Source organism: Emys orbicularis, chromosome 11 (assembly GCF_028017835.1).
Source record: "Emys orbicularis isolate rEmyOrb1 chromosome 11, rEmyOrb1.hap1, whole genome shotgun sequence".
Lineage (NCBI taxonomy): Eukaryota > Metazoa > Chordata > Testudines > Emydidae > Emys > Emys orbicularis.
In genome coordinates, this window is record NC_088693.1 from 58,197,722 (window position 1) to 58,221,031 (window position 23,310).

The window sequence follows — 23,310 nt, forward strand, 5'->3', positions numbered from 1 at the left end:
GTGCATTCAGAAGCATCCTGGAAATTTAAAGGTGATGTATGCAGAAAATAAAATTCTTACACTTACCTAGCTTCTTACACCACACGTAATAAATGCTCAACTCCCAGCAGGGATAAATTAGATCTCAATTCTGTGATAAAGTGAATACTGGACAATGTCGCCTTTTATTTTATTGAAAGTGAATTTTGTAATGTGGTGTTACACCATCATGGGTTCGGCTCTGGCAACTACAGTTTCAGGCTTAACAGAGTGGAAGTCACCTCTGCTACTTGCTTCAGATTTAGAGTCTCTAGGAACACACAAAGACCAAGGGTGGTGACCACACGTACATTCACAACAAACTGAGTGCTATGCAGTTGATTTTATGTAATTCTTTCAGAAGACATGCTTAAAACTGAACTTCAGCCTGTTCCAGGTGGATGGTAAGGGCCCACGTGACCCTTTTGGTAAAAATTAGAGATTTGCCTGGTGTCCTTGGCCGAAATTCCCCCCCCTTACATTGTTGTGCTGTGCACTAGTTGGTTGCCACCCTCCACTTCAACGTGGGTGCATTTGTACACTATGTTGTTTGTGAAACACGTAAATGCTTTGGATTCTTCTGTGAAAGATGCTATGAAAAATCTAATATTCCACTTTATTATTCTGCATTTAATACAATTAAATTAAGAAAACATAAAAGGAAGCTGATTTAAAATAAAACTGCCCAACAGATGAGGGTTATGCACCCAGGGTGCTTTGACTGGCCACCAAACTGAGACTATCAAAACTTAACCTGCTGCCTGAATTTCATTGTATAAACACCACCAGATGGCTTGCTCCCCTGCTACTTTGCTGAATTCCTCTCCTGTCTCTATTCACCCATTTGTGCCTTTTATGAAGGATTCTTCAGGGTTGGTTTTTGTCACCTCTTCTTGTCCAACCTGGCTATGATATTGAGGAAACATGGGATGCGTTGTATTCAGTTTGCTGATATTCTGAGCTCTACATTTCCATCACATCAGACCAAGATGGTGCAGTGAAATGAACAGCCAAGTGTTAAAGGTGGAGAATGGATGAGGGAGAGCTGATGACTGAAATTATGTTGTTGAACCAACCTGAAATACTGGCAAGGGTGACTTCTGCACCCCTGGTTAAGGAAATGTCTGTAATTGGTAACCCAGGTTCACAACACTGCTCTTTCTTTAGGCCTAGGGCTACTGAAGGAGTTATTAGCAGGGCATTTTCCTTAAGGAATCTAACTCTGAAATGCATGTCCCTCCTTGCTCTCCCAGAGTCCCAGTTATGGTGACCTTTGGGCATGTTGTGAAGCCCAGCTTTTCTCACAAGCATTAAGGGAGTTTGGGAGTCCATGGGTAGAGGGGTTGCGATTGAAGGATTGTGTAGTCCGTGGTGCTAAGATCTGTCCCTTTTGACTGAAGGAGACATTTTGCACCTCACAGGATCAGACCCTGAGTTCTCTCCCTGAATTACAGTCTGAGTCAAACTTCTATGCTGAAGGGCAGTTTGCAACTACTGTATATGGATTTTTGTGACTTTCCAGTGCTGTTTGAGGAAAAAGGATGTGAATAAGCTCTGTCATTGGATGTTTTATTTGATTGCTTATCCATAGAGTCAAATCCTTTTCATGTTCAATAACAAAAGGTGACTCTATAATATTGTAATTCAAATACCGAATCTTTGTGCAAAGCCATCCCCAAAATTTTTACCCCAGGAAAGGCATATGAGAAAGCAAGTGCAAAAACCAGGCAGACCTTATTCCATACGTAAGTAATCATCTCTGATGTGGCATGAGTGACATTATATTTACCTGTAGTTTTCTTCTGACCCACATTGTCTTTTGGGAAGGGCGTTGTGCTATTAATCTTTATAAAAATATAATTCAATATGGCAAACAGAGTTTATGCCATCTATGAGCTCATTATTTGTCCATCTATGAGCTCAACCAGTCTGAGTCTCTAACATGTGGCCTAGCTGATCTGTTTACAGAGTTTTATAAAACTGCTGTAGGAGCCAACACTTTTTTGGCTTTAGTACTAAGTCCAAGAGACTGATGGGTATTGTGCAAAATAATATTTGTTGGGAATCAAAAAACGGAGTTCTACTCCCCTCCTGCTGCTATTGTTGTGTCCTCAGGCAAATTTCTTAACCTGTCTGTGTTTAATTTTTCCCATCTTTAAAATGAAGATAAATAACATCTTTGTAAAATGCTTTGAGATCTGCAACTTAGAAACTCTATATAAATGCTAATTGTTGTTATTTATCTGTCCTTTTTTATTTTTTATTTTTGGTGACCGAACATTCTTTCAACTACATGTAAGTTTTATATAGAACTGAATGATTGTGGCCTCACATTCACTCGGTTTTAAAGGAAAAGGGACTTCCTCTCCAAATGTTCAGCTCTCTAAACTTGGAGTTCTCCTTCCCTTCACACTCCATGACCCTACAATAGGCCCAAGCTCCCCAAGACCCTACATGAGTTTTCAGCCTCCCACTCACCCTTCACTCCAACAGCTGCAAAACACACATTAGGAGGTCACCTGTCAGCTTTGGTATCCAGTGGAGACTGATGAGGTCTGAAAGTGACAATATTGAGGCATAATGTAAAGGCATTCGGAGAGCCAATTTACAACAGGGAAAGGTCATACTGTGGACTCATTTCAGAGATTGGTAAGCAATGCTCTGAGCAGCCTCAAGTGTTGGTAGCTTATAGGGCCAGAATCTAATGGCGTTGCTTAGGGTGAGTGGTACCTTAGTCCTTGAGAAGTCTCATTGAAACCAATTAGACTACTTACAATTTAAGAAACTGTTCAATACAAGCACGAGCAGCAAAATCTTCGGTGTGAGAATGGCTTGGAATATTAAGGGTATGTCTACGCTGCATGTAGACACCTGCGGCGGGGCTGGGCCTGCTCACTCAGGCTCGTGAGGCTCGAGCTGTGGGGTTGTTTAATTGCGATGTAGACATTCTGGTTTGGACTGCAGCCTGAGCTCTGGGACTCTCCCACCTCACAGAGTCCTAGAGCCCAGGGTCCCACCTGAGCCTGGTCATCTACACTGCAATTAAACAGCCCCACAGCCCAAGCCAGCTGGCACAGGACAGCCGGCAGTTTTTATTTGCAGTACCCTAAAGATAGCAGGGAAATGGGTTTGCCTCAACACCAGCCCCAGGAGCATCCACTTGTCTTCTTTCTTCTTTACATCCATGTCTCCCTCTTGGGGGAATGTCTACATTGCAATTGGAGGGGTAATTGCAGCTCCGATAGACATACCTATGCTTGGTGTAATTTAGCTAATGTGGCTAAAACTGGCAGTGAATAGGCGGTGGCACAGACCCCAGTGTGGGTTAGCAACGCTGTTATGTACCTAGGGTTTAGGGCAAGTTTATATAGTGTCCATGTTGCTGCTGTTGGTGTGTCTCCCCAAGCTGCAAACACACCTTCAATTTCAGGGTAGATATACTCTTATTTATTTTTCTTCTTTCGGTGTACATTTGTCTTCTATCTTTTTCCCCCTCTGTTTGTCACTCTTTTTCATTTGTTCCCTTCTCTGTGAAGTTCCATTGGCAGGTGAAGAGTTAAGAGAGTTCTGCACTAACCTCCTTTTGCACAGGGCTCTGCTGAAAGGGAAATTGAATCAGACTAGTCAGTTTCACTCCCAGCAGACCCTGGTCCTGCCATGAGTAAATGAGAAGCGGACTACACTGAGTCGCCACCTTCCAGTGCTGTTTGGCATTAGACATTCACTGGGGAAAGGCATATTCCTTCATTAGTTCATAGACCCCTTACAAATCCTTCATGATGTATTGGTGATTCGCAATTTCCAGTTTAAGAACCGTTGATTTACAGCCACCTGCTGGGATTAGGTATGCCATCCTCCTTCTATAATACTAGAGCTATGGGGCCAGATCCTCTCCTAGTATAAATTCGTGTACCTCCTTTGACTTCAGTGGAGCCATGTCATTTACACCAGCTGAGGATCTCGTCTTTAAATTAGCTTAGTCTAACATATTATTTATTCTGCTGGTGGCAAATGAACCACAGACATGTCATGTTTGTTTATGCCTCAATCTTCAATTACAGTTAATAGCTGTGAAGGGAATTTCAAAATCATTCCTGTCTATCTAGGAACTTCTGTGTTGTATCTGAGCACCTTCCTGAGGGGTTCTTTATTAGCCAACCAGAATAGATCAAGAGTGAAAACTTATCTAGAAAATGACAAGTTATTACTGTGATTAATTGTACAATATACAAGAAATTTGGGGCTGCTATGATCTCGTTCTTCCTTTGGTAATAAAAGCTTTTTTATTTGGAATCAAAATATAATGTAACTGGCCAAGCAGTTTAGCATATATTCAAAGATCTATTATTGGAATGGGGAGGGAGCTGGTCTGAAGTGATTTGGCCCAGGCCTTTTTTGTGAACTCTGTTTACATGAACCTATTGCTTGGTATTTCTTCATTTTTTTTCCAATCTGAAGGTTGTGTTTATATAACCCGTGGCATACTGTGGATGCACTTTTGTAAGTGCTTTTTTTTTTGTTTTGTGTGCAATTTTCAAGACTCACTGTTGTCACCTGGAGAATTCAGCCAAGGAAGTTCAGTACCCTGTGTAGTCATGAATGATTAATAGGAAATAGATTCTGGGAAGCAATTGCTTTTCCGAGCAATAAGCTGGAATTATCAATTGCCCATTTGGATCCCAAGTCTATTCAGATGCCTGGAGAATATTGAGCACCAATTGGACCACTTCTTCAGGTCCTACTTCTTCAGGTCCTGGGACTGACACAGCTACAACTACACTGCATGCAACAATGGAAGATACTGAATTTAGCTGTCTGAAATGGAAACCCAGACCTGAAGAAGAGCTCTATGTGGCTCAAAAGCTTGTCTCTCTCACCAACAGAAGTTGGTCCAATAAAAGATATTACCTCACCCACATGGTCCCAGGATATTACAGAGACAAACACGGCTACAACGGCACTGCAAACAACCATTTCCACTTGGTCAGGTGTTTATACCACAACTAACTTGTAGTTTCCAGTGCTCTGGTGAATCCTTTAAGACCTTGTTCACCAATCATTATCCACACAACTCCCATTGACTTCATGAGAGCTTTTTGTTCACAGTACTGAAACTGCAGAGCTGAACTCTTGCTCTCGTGTATTGTAAACTATTATATATAGTATGGGCCAAGTAACAGCTGCCTAAAAGGGCATGCTGGATGGGGAAGTCAGTAAAGTTATTTCAGTGTAAGCGTAAGAGAGAGAAGAATCATGGCCTGTATTTGCTTTTACACAAATATCCTTGTATCCTGTTAGTTATTTAGGATCATAATAAGATTGGTCTATAGCAGGAAACTGAATTGTTGAAAATATTTATCAGCAATGGGTGCCTCTGAACCTGTAATGAAATCTGTGTGTGTTGGTGTAGACTAGAAAAAAAAAACATTTTCAATGCTGTTTTAGAAGGTATGATTGAGACTTAATGGGTTGATTGTTCAGTTTCCTAGTACCAGTCAGGCTGTATAGCTAAAGATGGAAAAGACTTGTGTTAGCTACAAAGTTCAGATCTGATCTGAACAACCCCAAAGTTTGGGGGTGTTTGGATGTGGGATTTTGGTTTGGCCCATTGTAGAGAGAGGAGAGGTGCAAAGTTTGGATTAGAAAATGAACCTTACTAAAAGGAGGGACTGTTCGGAGCCAGAGTTTTACTCCGCGCCCATCTGTAGTTCTTGTTTCATCCATCTGACAATGCAGAATATAGTCTCCTGACAAAGGACGTATGCACAGTTAAAGCACGTACAGTTGGTCTTTGGCAAGAAGCAGCAATTTTATAATTATAAGTGAGCCTATCTATATCCACATTTTGTGTTACTGTTACATACATACTCTAAGCTTACACTGTGTGTAACTACACTTCACGTTGCTGTTACATCACGTACATACTCTTGGTTTATACTCTTTATTGGGCTGTAGGACCATATGTACATTAATATCTGTATTTACACATGAATTGCTAATATAATTGTTCCCGTTGTGGGCCCGATTGTGTCAAAGAGGCACAGACCTACACTGGGGGTGGTGTGAAGCTGCACTGTTCCTTGCTTTTCATACTAATCACATCACCCAATGCAATTATGTTAGAGTACTGAAAGAATAACAACCCAGATGTAAAGGGCCTGATCAACCTTGCCTTATTCATGGAAGGTTTCAGTTCCATTGACTTCTGAGAGTCTCCTCACATCAGTAAGGTTTGATTCAGAAAGAAAGCTATATTTCATGGTGCTATTTTTAGGTCTTGAACTCCTAATATCTCATTCTGTGCCACGGCTTATGATTTTATGATGTTTCTTTCCACTTCCCCCGGTAGTGGCCTGCCTGATTTCACTTGTGGTATCTGACCTACTTGCCATCCCCTTTTTTAAAAGCAAGACCAAAACCCTTTTGATTCTGCAAAACTGAAAAATTAATGTTGATAATGGTTAATAAACAAGAACTCTTTTACAAAGTATATCAGAGCTATGTACAAAAGCGCCATCTATTAGGGAGCTCTCTAGTGCTGTTACTTCACTAAATTACATCATTATGTTAAAAGTTCCTTTGACCCACTGTTAACTCTCAACAGATCCACCTGTCTGCTTGCATTTTGCCAGTTAAAAGGCACAGATGGGGACTGGGGAGCGCTGTGGCAGAGAATTGCAGGAGTTCTGCTAGAGTGGGGGAGCTCAGCAACTCTGCAGGAGAAGACGGTGGGAAGGAAGTCAAACATGTACCTGTCTCGTCCCATAAATCCTACAAAAACTGGGCAAGGAGGGTGAATCTTCCAGCTAGTGACCTTGCTGGGTGATGTGCCAAGGGTTATGTACCTTACATAAGGACAGACTAATTACTCAATTAAAATACCATCTTCTGGAGAAACTTGTTCCCTGATCATTTAAGGAGAGAAAGCTGTTAGCTCATGGCCATGATTACATTGTTGTAACAAACTGCACCGTGAGGTAAACCAGGTCAACACGGATATTAGCTAGGGTGCATTTTACTAATCCACAAGTGAGAATATGGACTTGAGTACCATTGCACCCAGACAGTACTTGTGCAGCTAGATCAGAGATATCCACATATAAATGCAAAAGGATAGTATCTGGCTAATAATGTATTAACTTTCGTTAGAGATCGGTTAGCACCGGCTGCTGTATTCAGTTAGTCTCTAGTTTAAATTCCATTTAATTTTTCCTTTTATTAATTCCAAATCTCTCAGTAACAGTGTTCTGAAGTCTTTTGTATAATAGCATTTATTAGTACAAGATATATTTTAGTTTTGCTTCACATCATAGTTTTATCTTGGGTTAAATCTTTTTTTTTTTTTCCTCCTTTTTAGCATCATAGACAAAGAAGTGTCATTAATGGCAGAAGTTGATAAAGTTAAAGAAGAAGCCAGTAAGTAGAAAACATACTAGAGAGCCTGTGTGTGTTTTGGAAGAGTTGGGAGAACATGTGTTTTTGATTCTGCAGAAAAATTTAGTAGTAAATCAATTCCTCTAGCAGCATTACAGCATTGTTTGTTGTATACAGGGCCTCTGGTATTCTCTACCACTTCCTGAACAAGTTCTGGCTAAAAGAATTGTGTACCAAAGTTTAATAGATTTCTATCCCTATAAATTCAGCTGGAGTGTTAACATGTATTAGTTAAAGCTCCGTGTCTGTCACAGAAGTCATGGATTCCGTGACCTCCGTGACTTCTGCAGCCGCCGGTGCGGCTGGCTCCAGGGCTGCCCGAGCAGATCAGGCAGCTCCTGGGCCAGTCGCACCGGCCACTGCTGAGGCAGTTTGGGTGTGGGAGAGAGCTCAGGGCTGGGGTGCAGGGCAGTGCTTACATCGGGGGGGGGCTCCCCGAAAGCGTCCGGCACATCCCTGTAGCTCCTAAGCGGAGGGACCAGGGGGCTCTACGTGCTGCCCCTGCAGCTCCCATTGGCTGTGGTTCCTGTCCAATGGGAGCTGCGCAGCCAATGGGAGCTGCAGAGCCGAAGCTCATGGTGGGGACAGTGCGCGGAGCCCCCCGGCCTTCCCTCCCCTAGGAGCTGCAGGGACATGCTGTCTGCTTCCAGGAAGCTGTCCGGAGCCCGGTAGGGAGCCTGCCAGCCCCGCCAACCCTCTCCCCCCCCCCCCAGCACCAGTGAGGGTCCCAGGCCATGTGCCACCACTGCCCCCCCCTCCCTGGACCAGCGGCGCCCCCAGATCACCACCCCCAGAGAACCCCCGGCCCAAGTTTTAGTCTCAGGTATTTTTAGTAAAAGTCATGGACAGGTCACTGGCCGTGAATTTTTGTTTGCTGCCCGTGACCTGTCCATGGCTTTTACTAAAAATACCTGTGACTAAAACATAGCCTTAGTAATAGTCAATAATGCAGGCATGTCAAAAATCTAAAGATGGCTGCAGAATTTCATATAGTCAAGAAGTCACTTTTTTGCCTTGGAATTTATTAACCAATCAGAATATTTGGATGCGGTGACATCACTAATTCTCTAGTGTTCTCTATTTATATGGCAGCTTTCATTCTGAATGACTCAACACACTTTTTTAGAGACTAAACATCCAGTCCTGCAAACATTCCATGTGTGGAATCCCCATTGATATCAATGGGAGTTTTGTTTGCACCAGGCTTGCAGGATTGAGTCCTGTATACACGCAGCCAAACCCCTTCTCTTATGAAAATGTCCATGGGATTTTTAATGACTCTGAATGGACAGAACCTCCGTTTTTAAAGTATGTTTTTGTTCTGAAAAGTGACTGTAAATACAGCACCTTCTTATGACAGATCTGCCCCTGCATGTATTCAGAAACTTACCTGCTGACTTTAGTGACATATATATTTTAACTGCTGATAGTACCCTGTCACACACATGGAAATCATTTTATCTGTCTTGGAGGGCTGAAGAATCAACCCAGTTAAGATTTAAACCTGTGATCCCAAGTAATCTAGAGATTTCAAAGCTGAGACTTAACCTACTGTTACAGCTTGTAGAGTGCTTCTTGCATTTTCCGTTCTCAATCCCTGCATTCGTTTGCTAATGGTGAAACAGGAAAATATATCTCATTAGGTTCACTATAGTACTATATACATGACTTTGAATATATGAAGATATATAGTGAAATATCACATAATATGGCTATATTTGGCTTTACATCATTTTTAAGGAAAGTTGTAATTATGCTCATGAATTTAAAAGGTATCTTAAAAAACAGATGTTGCTCAAAACCTGTTTTCCTAATTATCTGTTGAGGCAAATCTGGTCAGATGCATTCCAGACTTTCATCTAATTTCTGTCTCTTGTATAGGTGTCATCTAGATAGGTATATTCTGGTGAGGGACAAGGTCACACACAACAATGATTTAATGGGACACTGCAGCAGCAGCGGCACACCCCATATTAGCAATAACACTTAAACCAGCTCTAGTGGGAATATGTCTGAGTAAGGACTAAAAAGGCTGAGCAGTGAGCTCAGGATTTGTCCCAATATTAGTAACTCAAGAAGAAGATTTGTGTCTGTCACAGATGAAGATACAATCTGTCTTTCATTGGTTTTTGAACCTAAAGCGCTATGGGGGCAAGTCACAAATACGCATGTTCTTGAGTGCTGCATTTGTATGTAGATCTCTTGAGTTAGCTGAAAGGTGTTTAAAACAACAACAACAAATCTGTGTTTTCAGATAAGTTCCTTGTGACTATACATGTGTGGAGGCCAAAGAGAACAAATTATTCTAGCAAAGTTTGACCATAATGTACACTTAAAATGTTTCCTGTGAGAGATCTTCTAACACAAACGTGATAGACATGTGGATCTGGAGTTCTGGGGGGATTTTTTTTTTTTTTTTTATGATGATGATACAAACATGCCAGCAGTTCCTTGGTTACCTGCAGAGACTGTTATAATCACCTGGTGGGCATGCTCCTGCTTCAGTGAAGTCAATGGCAAAATTCCCATTGATGTCAGTGGAGCAGGATCCAATGCACAAATAAAGCCACATTTTAGAAATCCACAGTACAGCTCTGATGTTATCAGAGGGCTACACATTAATCTAGTCTGAGGCTAGAATCCACTTTTTGGGTTAAGTAAAACTAGTTATATTATACAGAGATTCTCACTTAGGATGTACCTATTGGGTTTGTGCTGTATTAATATATCACTTTGGATTCAATTCCCTGCTCTCCCATTGACACTATGTGTGTGTTTGGGCAGGTTTCTGTGCCTTTCTTTAAATTGCAGCTTCTGCTGTCTCTCAGGGCTATTGTGAGGGTTAGAGTCTGTAAAGTGCTTTTAGATCTTCGGGTTGCTGTTATTACTGAAATGTGTGTAGTATTAATTAATAATTATGTTATTATTTATCTTCACATCTTTCTGCCACGTGGGAGGATTATTTAACTGATGATCATTTTTACTACACCTCTACCCCGATATAACGCTGTCCTTGGGAGCCAAAAAAATCTTACTGTGTTATAGGTGAAACCGCGTTATATTGAACTTGCTTTGATCCACCAGAGTGCGCAGCCCCCCCCCCGGAGCACTGCTTTACCGCGTTCTATCCGAATTCGTGTTATATCAGGTTGCGTTATATCGGTGTATTTCTATAGGTCAAATTTCCCAAATTGATAACATTAACAGTGTGCAAAAATAGGTATTTGCATGTGTACCACATGCCAGCGTGCATCTGCAGCTGTGGAATTTGAGCACATGATTTGGACAGTCACTTTGGAAAATGTGGTCCTGAACCTGTAGAGACAGCACAGTTAGCACAATTTAAAATAATCCTTCAGCCAGGAATAAAGTATAAGCAAGGTGATCACTATAAAACGTAGTGACTTGTTTAGCAATCCAACAGGGATTCCCCACGTAACAACGCTGGAGGCTATATTCCACGTATGGCTAAGGATGATGGGTGGAATGAAAACATCAGCTAAGGAGCAAAGAAAAGGCCACCACTTAAGCATAACTATCAGTGCTCTTCACTGCCACAGAGCCTTCCATGTGAGGAACTCAAAGCTCTTTACAAAAATTAGGGGATTAATCAACACAAACCCTCTGTAAGATTTGGTCATATTACACCTCATTTTAATGATGGTATAACGGAGGCATAAAGAGGGTAAGGGCTTGTCTACATGGGATGTTAGTGTGCAGTAACTGCAAATTTCATTGTCCTCCACAATTTGTCATATTACATAATCCTAAGCATCAAGAAAGAGTTGGCCATTGCTATTGTGGTTCATAAAAACTTTTTCTAATAGCAGATTAGGGAGTGTAAAATAATCATTTCCTTATACAGGGTATACAACATGTGAAGTCTTGTATATTTAATATTTTTCATAAAAATCTTATGCATTTAGAATTTGTTACATAAATTATTCATAAATGAATATGGCTTCATTAGATAAACTACATAAGAGTATAATCTGTACTTGAAAGCAAAACCATAACTCTTATAAATTAGACAAACTATATATTAACAGAATTCTTTCAGAAGGGGATAAAATGGTCACATCTAAATAAAAGACATCATGCACCCGGATGTAAGGCTGTTGGCTCAAGTCACTTCCTACATCTCAGCTGAGTCCTCGATGATTTTGTGCTTTTAAAAAAAAAAAAGCATTGGAAAAAGCTCAAAACACCGTATGTACCATCTGGTTGTCTAAATGTGGAAGGGCAGGTTTAACTTTGGGTGGGAATTTTGATTTTGTAAGGCCTGGTCTACACTAACCCCCAAATTCGAACTAAGGTACGCAACTTCAGCTACGTGAATAACGTAGCTGAAGTCGACATACCTTAGTTCGAACTTACCGCGGTTCAGACGCGGTCCACACGCGGCAGGCAGGCTCCCCGTCGACTCCGCGGTACTCCTCTCGCCGAGCTGGAGTACCGCAGTCGACGGCGAGCGCTTCCGGGATCAATTTATCGCGTCCAGACCAGACGCAATAAATCGAACCCGGAACTTCGATTGCCAGCCGTCAAACTACCGCGGTAGTGTAGACCTGGCCTAACAACATATCAATTTCATAGCTTTCTTAACAATAAATGGTTACGTTTAATCCAAATCAATGGATTTATCGGTGCAGACGGTCATATGGGTGGAAATGTGCTTGGCATGTTGTATGTTTTCCCCATGTTGATGTACAATGTTAATGAACAGAGACAAGGTGGGTGAGATAATACCTTTTCCAAGCTTTCCAGCTGCACAGAGCTCTTCTTCCCAGATTAAAGAAGTGCTCTGTGTAAGCTCAAAAGCTTGTGTCTCTCACCAACAGAAATTGGTCCAATACAAGATATTACCTCAGCCACCTTGTCTCTCTACTATCCTGGAACCAACACAGCTACAACAGCGCTGCAAACAATGTTAATGTACAAACAGTACTTAGTTAAAAAGCGATTATGTTCCTAGCACTAATGTATTATCCTTTTTGCTTGACAGTGGAAATCTTGACTGCTCGTCAGAAAAGAGCTGAGGAGCTAAAGAGACTGACAGACTTAGCTAGTCAGATGGCGGAGACACAACTGGCTGAACTCAGGGCTGAAATTAAGGTTAGTCCATCAAGACACTTCCATTTGGATGTGTGCTCTCTTTACATGGATACTGAGCCTGTGCTGCCAACATAACTTTGTATCCCTATTCTGTGCTAAAAATGCTTAGGACCTGAATGTTGCTGACCATTTGTGGGTGTGGCAGGGAGGGGCACCTGCTCAGGGCAAGCCTCTGTACTTCTGGCCAGTGACTAGAAACTAGTATGGAGGAGATCCAAGCTGCACCCCATTAAATAGTGTAGCAGGGGCTTCTGCTGTGTGTGCATCCCAGAGTTATTAGTCCCAATTTGTTGCGGCCAAAATTGAGCCTGTAAGCTTAAAGGCCAAAGAACAAAAACCTCTGCACAGTGGCAGAATGACACAAGCTCCTTTTCCCAAATATCAAATTGATCCATCAGTCAATCAGGTTCTTTTTGTATTGTGCTGTGAAGCACACCAACTCAGACTGCAGGTGACAGCTTCGCTGAGATTGCCTTGGCACAGAAACTGACACTGGGGGCGACATGACATCAGGAAAGAGGCCATCCCCCCCATAATGGTTGTTGAATGGTTGCTGCTAAGGCTTTTTGGACTGTAGCCAGTACCTTGAAGTGCACTTGTAAGTGACCAGGTAACCCCCAGAACAGAGTACTGCTGATATATTATTGTAGCACACCAAAATACCTTGCTCTCTCCCCTGCCTGGTGGATGCATATGCAATGACCAGGAGGGGCTACAAGTTGGAGCTCTGTATAACCCCACATGTCAGAGCTCTCAGGAAGGAAGCCAAGAGACTTATTTCTACCCTTTGGTACCTATCACAGAGGAGGAAGCAAAGCTACAGAAGGGCATTCCCAGCCACTTCCACCAGGTTCTGCAAGTGAGTCAACAAAATCTTTCGGTCAAAATCAAAGGCCACTGAGAGGGCTAACAATCAGGCCACTTTGGGCCTGATTCCATCTCTGGCATTGAAAAGGGACCTTAAAGTGGGTGTATTGTACAGTGTAATGTACACCTACTTCAAGGTCCCTTTACACTGCCAGAACTTAATACAGAATGGGAAACTCCTCCTGTTTTATTTGCTCAGATTTTGTGCAGAGAGCCTGAGCATTGGTGGATGACAGACAGCGGAGACCTTACAGTGACTTTGGGATAATTAACATTAGGGTGATTTCTTCACCATCCATATAATGAAGCGGGATACATTAGAATGTTAGTCAATGTTACTTTCCATGTATTTTTGTAGCACTTTGTGAGTGAACGCAAATATGATGAAGAGCTGGGTAGGTCTGCCCGGTTCTCCTGCGACATAGAACAGCTAAAAACCCAAATTCAGCTCTGCGGAGAAAGTAAGTTCTGGTGATTTTCAAAGTAAGTGTTGTGTGATTGTAGTGACTATTTGACTTCTCTGCACTACCATGATGTCAAGGGACCAGATTCAGCCCTAGCCTAAGAGGGAGCAACTGCACTGATTTCAGAAGTTGTGTATTGTTTTTTGCAGAAGCTAAATTTGGCACAAGGTATTTTACACCTGTCTGTCTGTAAATTTACTGAGTTGCTCACAACTATTGTCTGCTCTAAAAGGCATGTTCCCCGGATGCAAAATTTGACCTCTCTTATTTCTCATTATATCGTGCAAGACTTTGTATGTTTTAAAAAAAAAAAAACAAATACTTCAATGCTTTTCTCCTCCCTCCAGCCATCTATCCCCCCACCCCCGAAAAAACCATGCTAGCAGCCCCAGCACTCATGAGCAAACAAAAACATGGCATGGTGGAGGAAAAATGATTTCAGGAAGAAAACAATTTCCAGTTTCAGGTTTCCAAGGAGTTACTATAAATAGTGTGACAAAGTTCCTCCTCTATCTTGGTGGGTCCTGCGCTTATTGGCGGATTTTCTTGCCTCAGAGATTCACCATGTGGGTTGGGGAACAGCCAGAGACCTTCCCCTCTGGAAGAACCCACAGTCCAGGTCAATTGGGAGGTTTGGGGGGAACCCGGGCCCACCCTCTACTCCGGGTTCCAGCCCAGGGCCCTGTGGACTGCAGCTGTCTATAGTGCCTCCTGTAACAGCTGCATGACAGCTACAACTCCCTGGGCTACTTCCCCATGGCATCCTCCAAACACCTTCCTTATTCTCACCACAGGACCTTCCTCCTGGTGTCTGATAACGCTTGTGCTCCTCAGTCCTCCAGCAGCACACCCTCTCAGCTCTTTGCACCTTTTGCTCCCAGCTCCTCACACTCCTACCACAAACTGAAGTGAGCTCCTTTTTAAAACCCAGGTGCCCTGATTAGCCTGCCTTAATTGATTCTAGCAGCTTCTTCTTAATTGGCTCCAGGTGTCCTAATTAGCCTGCCTGCCTTAACTGGTTCTAGCAGGTTCCTGATTACGCTAGGGCAGCCCCTTCTCTGGTCACTCAGGGAACAGAAAACTACTCATCCAGTGACCAGTATATTTGCCCTCTACCAGACTCCTGTACCCCACTGGTCTGGGTCTGTCACAATAGCAAGAAAAACAAATCGTGAATCTGCCAGAATGAATCTTGTGATTCCATCGCCTAAGAATTGTCTCCCTCAAGTCACAAACAGTTTAATGCACAAGAACACAGGAACTGTTATGGCAGAACAGTCTGAGGGATCCATCTAACCCAGTATCCTCTCTCTGTTAGTGACCAATCCCAGATGTGCTGGAGGAAAGCATGAATTTCCAAATAATGCATCCAATTATGCACAGTGATCTCATGGTAACTATCTCATGCCCTAAAGCTTAAGAATTTGGAAGTTCTTTTATTGTCATCCTAGCTAGTGTAACCACAGCTGCTACTGATGTAAACATATTTAGTAAAATTTAAAAAATGAGTATATTTCCCTAAATAACCTGCAGCTGCAGTGAACTTCACAGGTTAATTGGCTCATCAATGCAATTACCTAACTCTGAGCACATGAGTTGGCCCACTGAATTCAGAACATTGCAATCTGTAGGGCTACTACTATTAAGGATAGTGATGAGACAGCAGGGCATTGGACTGGGACTCAAGAGAACTGGACTCTATTCCTAGTTTTGCTGGAATAGTCAGTTCCTCTCTCTGGGCCTTTGTCTCTCTCCCGTCCTTTGTTTGGCTTGCCTATTTAGATTGTAAGATCTTCAAGGCAGGGACTGTCTGTCCGTATAATGCTTACCATCATGGGACCTTGAGATGCTGCTGTAGTACAAATAATAATTAGTAATGTGCTTATAGCTAAGCATGTGCTGAAAGGCTTTGCTGAATTGGGGTCTTTTTGCAGGAGCAACTAACACAAGTTTGTGCAACGTAAGGAACTTGTGGGGTTTGAGCAGCCAGGGAGGGTAAGCTGCACAATCTGACAGTGTAAGACATCTGTCAGTGTGAAATGAAAGCAACAGGAATGATATACATCTGTGGGTGATGGATTTTAAAGTGTTCCAGTTGCTCTCTCTCCAAAGTGTAATCATCTCTATAAGATCACTTTAAAATATAACACATCTTCATTGTACTATTTTTTTTTTTTACAATTTCCTAAAGGAAAATATGTATTTTCTGTTAAAAAGTAAGTAGCCCACTTTGACAGGTAGCTTGATGCTTGCACTGGCTTCCACACCAGCCTGTCTGTCATAAAAAGACAGAATGGTAGAATGCAATGCCAGCGCAGCTCAGATCATCCTCTCTGCTTATAAAAGAGAGATCTCTATTTCACTGTTTTGCTCTGTGCAGTTCAGCAGTATGGAGTTACATTATTTTTGCTAAGAGGTCACCTAGTGGTGGGAAATAAATAAATAAGAGATTAAAAAAAACACTACAAAAACTAGCTAGTGCTTGGTTTGTAAATACACTTGGCGTTAGGATGCAACCTCTTTTTTCATCCTAGTGGTGGGGAGATGGGGAATCCTCCCTGAATAATATTGAACATTAGATAAAACTATGTATCTGGCTGGAAACTTCCCTTCTCTCTGGACGCTGAAGACTCTGTCCACCATCTCTTGCTCTTGATGCATATTTGCATCATATGTGCTTGTAAGACAAAGTGGGACAAGGAAGTTCTGTAATCAGAAGTCAGAGCAGAGCGAGGTGGGGCAGCCATAATCTATTTACCGCACCAGAGCCCTTTCTGAGACTGCTAATGGGCCAGAAACTCAGATGGCTGAAGACCCTATGGAAGTGCTGTAGGAATCCAGAACGGAAGAGTTGGTTTTAGTGAACTTTAAGCCAAAATCTGTAAGTGTTTGAGATGCAACCCTTTGAATGGGGTGGTAGCAGGAATGACAGAAACATGTGAGATTGAACAGTGGCAATTCCTCAAGTAGTTTTCCAGTGGCATATATGAGATGAGTTTGTGGTCTCCATCAAGGTAGTAGTTGACAAGCATCCATATCACAATCAAGCCTCTGGGTTGGCAGGCTCCCTAGGCTAATTATTGAATGAGCCATGGAGACTGGACTATCCTCTCACTCCTAGAGATGGCCTTTGCAACTTGCAAGTCATGCTATACCTCTTCTGTGGAAGGAGTGAAAACTCCATCTCTGCAGCCTTTTATCAGCATGAAATTCACTTCAATTTCCAGGCCAAATTCAGTCCAAGGTGTAAAGGGGCACAACCAGCATTGGATTATCACATGACAAAGTGGGCATGTGCCTAGGGCCCAAATTCAGGGAGGAGGCCTAGGACCTACCGAACAGCCATGCAATACACTCATCCAGGGCTGGGGCCGCAGGATAGGCACTGGCTGCGGCTGGGTTCGGGTCTGGCCGGGACGTTCGGGCCGGGGTAGGGGCGGCCGGGCTAGGTTGGGGCCCGGGGAGGGGCACCCCTTCCCCGGCCGGTCCTCCGGGCAGGTTCCCTGAGTGCCTGTGCGGCACTAAGAAGGCAACTGCGCAGCCGCGTAGCTTACAGGGAACTTAGGGTGAGCGGTGCACCTAGCAGCAGCAGGATGAGCAGCCAGTCCCAGTGGATCCACAGCATGGCCAGCCCAGCCACACTGACTGTACTGTACAGCTGTTCTTTGTTGTGCATATTAGAAGGTAGGGACCCAGAAGTGTATGTTTGCCAAAGAGGCCAACAGTGGGTTAAGCTGGCACTGGGTACAACTCCCATTGACCATGAGCAGTGGGGGAATTATTGGCACTTGACTCTTTTTGTGTATTTCTCTCTCTGCTGCTAGGGGATGCTCATTAAAACATTATGTTTTTCACATTACAAGCACTGAGACAGTATTTCAATGTGAGGAAACCTGCAGCGAGTTTGTTCAGCCCAACAGTTTAAAAGTTCACAGACTAAGAAGCAATAGGCACCAGGAATAAAGAGCCAATATTTTACATTTTTTATTGTTAAAAAAATACTAGCTACAAATCCAGCTGACCTTTTCTAGCCTAGTGCTGGAGGCAGCCATCGGAGTGATGCCGTTTCTGATGCTGGCAATGGAAACACCCAGTGGAAGAGACGGCAGATTTCACTGCTGATTTAACAGAGTTTCACATACCTTCAGTCTTTACACAGTGTGTTTAGAGTTCTTAGCCAGCATCAAAGCAGCTTGAAAACCAGCTTACAGCCTCTCTCTGCCAATGTCACAAACAGCACCTCCCTTCACCAAGATGGTCACCCCAGCACACAAATATAGACATCCAGGCTCTGGTTTTACTCCTGGGGGACAGTGCTTTTTACCTTCAGGCAGCTCTACTGAGCAATCTCTCTCTTTGCCTTTGGGGTACGGATTGTGCCTGGCCCTGTGCAGGTAGACAAGGGATGGAGAAGAAGCAAGAAGCCTCTTGGACAAGAGGGCAAAGGGTACAATGAGAGACTTTCCACTCAGGGAACTCAAGGACTTCCCAGGGCCCACACCAGTGTCAGCACTAAGAGAGAACTGGGTATTGCATGCACCCTTCCCAAAGGGGGTGAGGTGGCCACGCTCCTGGGAAACATTATGCATGCTCCCAGAGCTCCTGAAGGGGTGATGTGCTTCCACGCTGCCCCTAACATGGTGTTACAGCTCTGTGCTACAATCCAGCTCACAGTTTCACTGGGTTGTGTCCATAGAGGTATTGACCCGGATTACATCCCAGGAAGGGTTAGATTGACATAGATCCCAGTCCTGTGAGCTGCTGAGCGGTGAAGCTGATGGGAGAAGAGAGTACTTAGCACTTTGGAGGACTGAATCCATAAAAAGGAATTTGAGATTTGGGTCTTAGCAGCACAGAGAGAAAAATCCTGCAGAACATAATGTGGATCCAGGCCTGCCCAATATGGATGCCCATGCCAGGGCAATTCCTCTCGTTTTTATTGCATTCTGAGCCATATTTCCCTTTGGAAGAGCAGCCTTTCCTAAATATTGACCTCTTCCTAAGAGTTTTGAAATTGTGGAGCTTCTTCAAGATAGTCTCCTGCTGAACACATCCCTGGGGTAGCTCCACCAGGGTCAGTGGGTTGCACCAGGATTGGCCCCTCATCTCCAAAAATGTCTTCTGGAACAAGGCTGTTTCACAGCAAAAAATAAAAGGCTATGGAGCTGATTCTGAAATGACTCCACTGAATTCTGGTGTAACTGAGATACGCATCTGGGCCTTGTGTTTTGGTGCTGATGATGTACCTGATAACACTGAGTGTTTTTCTTTTGTAGTTTCTCATCCAAAGAACAACTACTCCTCAAGAACACCATGCAGTTCTGTGCTGCTGTCAGTGACTTCGCATGTGGCATCTGGCAAGCAAAGTACACACTCCCGAAAATCCTCTAGTCACATCAAGAACTTTGATAGTAAAACGGCCAGCACTAAAATGCCAAATCATCTTATTTCCAATCCCACAGAATCCTCTCCCCAAGTAACCCCAACAAATAAACAGGTGAGAAACTAGATACAAGCTAGACTGAAGTTCAACATTCACAAACTCATGGGAAAATCTGCAGCATTACAAGTGAACAACACAAAACCAAATACCATTTCGCAATACATCATATGCAATTCGCCATTCGCAGGGATGGACAAAATGAACTAGTAGATGTTTTCCAAATCCAGTTTCATGACTGTGTGGAACATATGTGATGGAGGAAGATAGGAATTGCCATACCAGGAACAGATCAATGCCCTGTGACCACTACCATTTGCTTCAGAGCAAGGTTTTTAAGACCCTGCATGGTACCTAATTGCCCTACACTATGCTATGGGGAAATATTTATTCCTATTGGTAAGTGATCAACTCATGCCTTCAGGACGTGGTAGATCTTGAAATTTGAAATCTGCGTGATTTCAAGAGAATTATATTACACCTCTACCCCGATATAACACTGTCCTCAGGAGCCAAAAAATCTTACTGCGTTATAGGTGAAACCGCGTGGTATCGAACTTGCTTTGATCCGCCGGAGTGCGCAGTCCCGCCCCCCTCCCGCCCCCGGAGCGCTGCTTTACCACGTTATATCCGAATTCGTGTTATGTCGGGTCGCGTTATATCGGGGTAGAGGTGTATTTCACAAGCTCAGTAGTTCTGCTTACTATATTGTGGCATATTTATATCTGTTTCATTTACAGGAGTACCCTGCAATACCCTGTCCTGTAGTGCTTACTTTGGTAAAGCTCCTGAGGAAGTCAGGCTGAGTTTTGCCGGACCAGGGAGGGGGGAGTCAAAGTGAACCTGAGTCCAGATCCTCAAAAGGTATTTAGGTGCCTCACTCCCATTGATTCCAATAGGAGTAAGGCACCTAAATACCTTTGAGGGTCAGGGCCCACGTTTTTTACTGCTACTTACCTTTGCTGCTGGTGTTTCTGTGGAGCTGTCTAATACATCATCACCTTTTGACCAGCACACGCATTTGCAAACTGCTCAGGTGCAAACTCTGTAGTGATGGTCTTGTAGATGTAGCTGTTTTTAACAGAGCGCTAGCAATGATCAAGCTTATATGTTCTGTTACATCCAGGGTTAAACAAATGCACTGGCTGCATAAGGAATTTGATTCTGCATATACTTATTAATATTCACTGTGTTATATTTGTTTTTAACAACATCTTTTAAGGGGGCGTGCAACCTAACGATCATTCATTTTCCTTCTTGATAGAATGGGCCGTCTAGCCAGAGACGAAGATTTAACTCACAGTATCACGGCATCCGGCTCAATGGGTCTGTCAAGTCACAAGGTGCCAGTAACGAAACAGATCAAAATAATATAAAGAGCAGTTCCAGATATGAACACAGAAGACAACAGCAGAATAGTTTCAGACCTAAAAATAAAGGAGCTATGAAAAATCAAGACCAGTCCACAGCTACAAGGACCACAGAGAATCTCACAAATACAGAAAAAAACCAAAGAAAGCATCGTACACCAGCCAGCACCGAGCCCAGACCATTCCGCAGCAGTGTTGCTAGGGGATCTCAGTGCAATTTATGCCCTGCAAGAATAGAGGCCTCTGCTGATGCCACTGTTCTTTCAGTGCCAGCTGTGACTTTGGTGGCTTAAATTCTCGCCAAGAAGAGAGACAGAGCAGATTTATTTTTTTCCATTTCAGTTTCTCACTCAAGGTGCTAGTTGAAATGCTGACAAAAAGCTAGTGTGTCAGAAAACAGAATCAATTTAAATCAGTTGCTGCTTAAAAACCTGTTGGCATTTTTATTAATTCCAAATAATCAGCAGTAGTTCACCTCATACTTTCAAGGCTTTGCTCAATATGCTCAAGGTTGTTTTTGTCATAACAATGCAGCATTTTTGCCAGGCAGTATTTGCTTCTTAGAAAAATCAAATCTAGATTGAACAAAATAAATTGAAGATTAAATGCATAGTAGCAAGATGCCTGCTATAGATATGTGGTTGTACCAGTCCACTCTGTTGTTTGTAGAGCAGCTAATGTTAGAAAAAATAACAGGAAGTTCATACATCATGGTCTGCAATGAAAACAAATGCTCTTATAGAATTTTTCAGTACAAGTCTATATAGCACTCTTTCTCTCCATCTATATCTATATTATATACTCACACAATATTGCTCTATACAAAACAAATTAAAAAACATAATGCATTTGATTTCTGTCTGTTATTCCATAGTGAAAGATCTGTAAGATCAAGTATAAATTGTATTTAATACATAATATATTGGTATTTTTCATTGGTAAACTACTCAGAGTCTGGAAAAATGCTCATTTCTTAAGTTTGGAATGTATATAGTCACGGTTATCCAGGTGCACAGTCCAATTCTCCACCTTTATCAGTCACTTTTCTATGACTAATTGGAATTATTTTTTTGCGTATGAAAAATTGCAGTTGAATCCAAACTGTTTTTCGCTATAGGAACCATCTCTCCCACAGGAGAGCTATGACTCTTACAAATCTCTTATGGCAACATGCAGCAGAAAGTGGAGATGGATATTTGAGTGGATATCACATCCATCTGCATTTTCTATTTAAAACAATCCTAGATTGTTTTAAATGTTCTAAAAACCTTGTTTCTTCCAAAAAAATTAAGTTACTCCCTAAAATCTCTAATGTTTGCTGCTTTGCAGTACCAAACCACATGAGCGTCTCATTTGTTTATACTCATCTTTGTGGCAACAACCACACTCAACATGCACTTTGGGCCCAATCTTGCAGTTCTTATTCAAGTAAAAGTCCCACCAAGATCAGTTCTCTTATTTGTTGATTTTTAGGGCTTTTTATTCCTTGCTTGTTGAAATTTATCTTCAACATTTGGGACCTGACCTAAAACTCACTGATGTCAACTGGAGTCTTTCAACTAACTTCAATGGATTCTGGATCCGGCCTTTACTTTCTGTTGTGGACTAGATTCCAATACCCTGAGTCACGCTGAATAGCACCTTGAGCCACAAGTAGCTCTATTGACTTCAAAGGGACTGCTTGTGAAGTAACCTACTACTCAGCAGAAGGTATGAGAATCTGGCCCTCTGTCACCACATTAATGAAATGCCTGACTAGGCGGCTTATTTACTACCCTTCACTTTGTCATAGTTACGTCTGCCTAATTGTTACTAGAGAGCTTTATTCAGTTGCACTACATGATGCTATTTCCCCTTCAAAAAAAATCTTAAAGCATGAATGTCCTTGTTTGCTTTTCAAATGAGGGACATCATTTATGTCCAATCTTTGCTCATTTCTCTGAGTGACATCAATGGAAGTTCCCTAGGTGGATATTGGGCTATATCTGGCTCTAAGAAGCAATTAGCTTCTCTTCATCTTGAGAGATAGTGAAGGAAAAAAATAAAAATATGGGGACAAACATTTCGTACTTAAATATTTACTCAACAACAAGGCATTGCTTCTCTACTGCTCACCCTGCAGATTACCAGGAAGCAGCTCACTTTGCAAAAGGCTTGAATGGTTTGCTTTCCATTTCAAACCCAAAAGGCTCACTGACCGCATGCTTGCAGATGGATGATCAGAAGAGACTGGATTAATGCTAACCTGAGCTCCTGCTGTTTGCAAAGGTGGATGGGGGGAGTGACTTCTGTTTTCCAGAGTGGATTGCAGATGGTTGGGCTAGAAAGGAATAAGGAAGTTGTCCCATGGAATTGTGGGATACTTCAGGCTGACTCCCAGGCCCCAAGTCAAGCAGGGCTGTGTCTATACTGCAAAGTGATAGGGCTCAGACCATGGGGCCTGGCTTAATGCACACTCAGACCCTCCAGGCCTGCAGGGTCCTGGGACCCTGAACCTGGGTCAGGGAGCTAACTTGCATGAGCCATCCAAATTTATTCACTAGAGCAAACCAAACAACATTTCCCACGAAGCTCACAAAGCAGCCAGGCTCTAAAACTTCAT

The 23,310-nt window shown here is 42.7% G+C and overlaps 1 protein-coding gene across 1 annotated transcript in view; it reads left to right on the top strand.

The window, feature by feature from the left end:
- SPATS2L (spermatogenesis associated serine rich 2 like) overlaps nt 1–21,001 on the top strand; it is a 60,224-nt gene extending 39,223 nt beyond the window's left edge. Inside the window, exons 8-12 of the mRNA XM_065413572.1 lie at nt 7,376–7,434; nt 12,458–12,567; nt 13,793–13,895; nt 19,175–19,395; nt 20,603–21,001. Coding sequence (XP_065269644.1) covers nt 7,376–7,434; nt 12,458–12,567; nt 13,793–13,895; nt 19,175–19,395; nt 20,603–21,001 — 892 coding nt within the window. The remainder of the gene's footprint in view (nt 1–7,375; nt 7,435–12,457; nt 12,568–13,792; nt 13,896–19,174; nt 19,396–20,602) is intronic.
- Nucleotides 21,002–23,310: the final 2,309 nt, after the last annotated feature.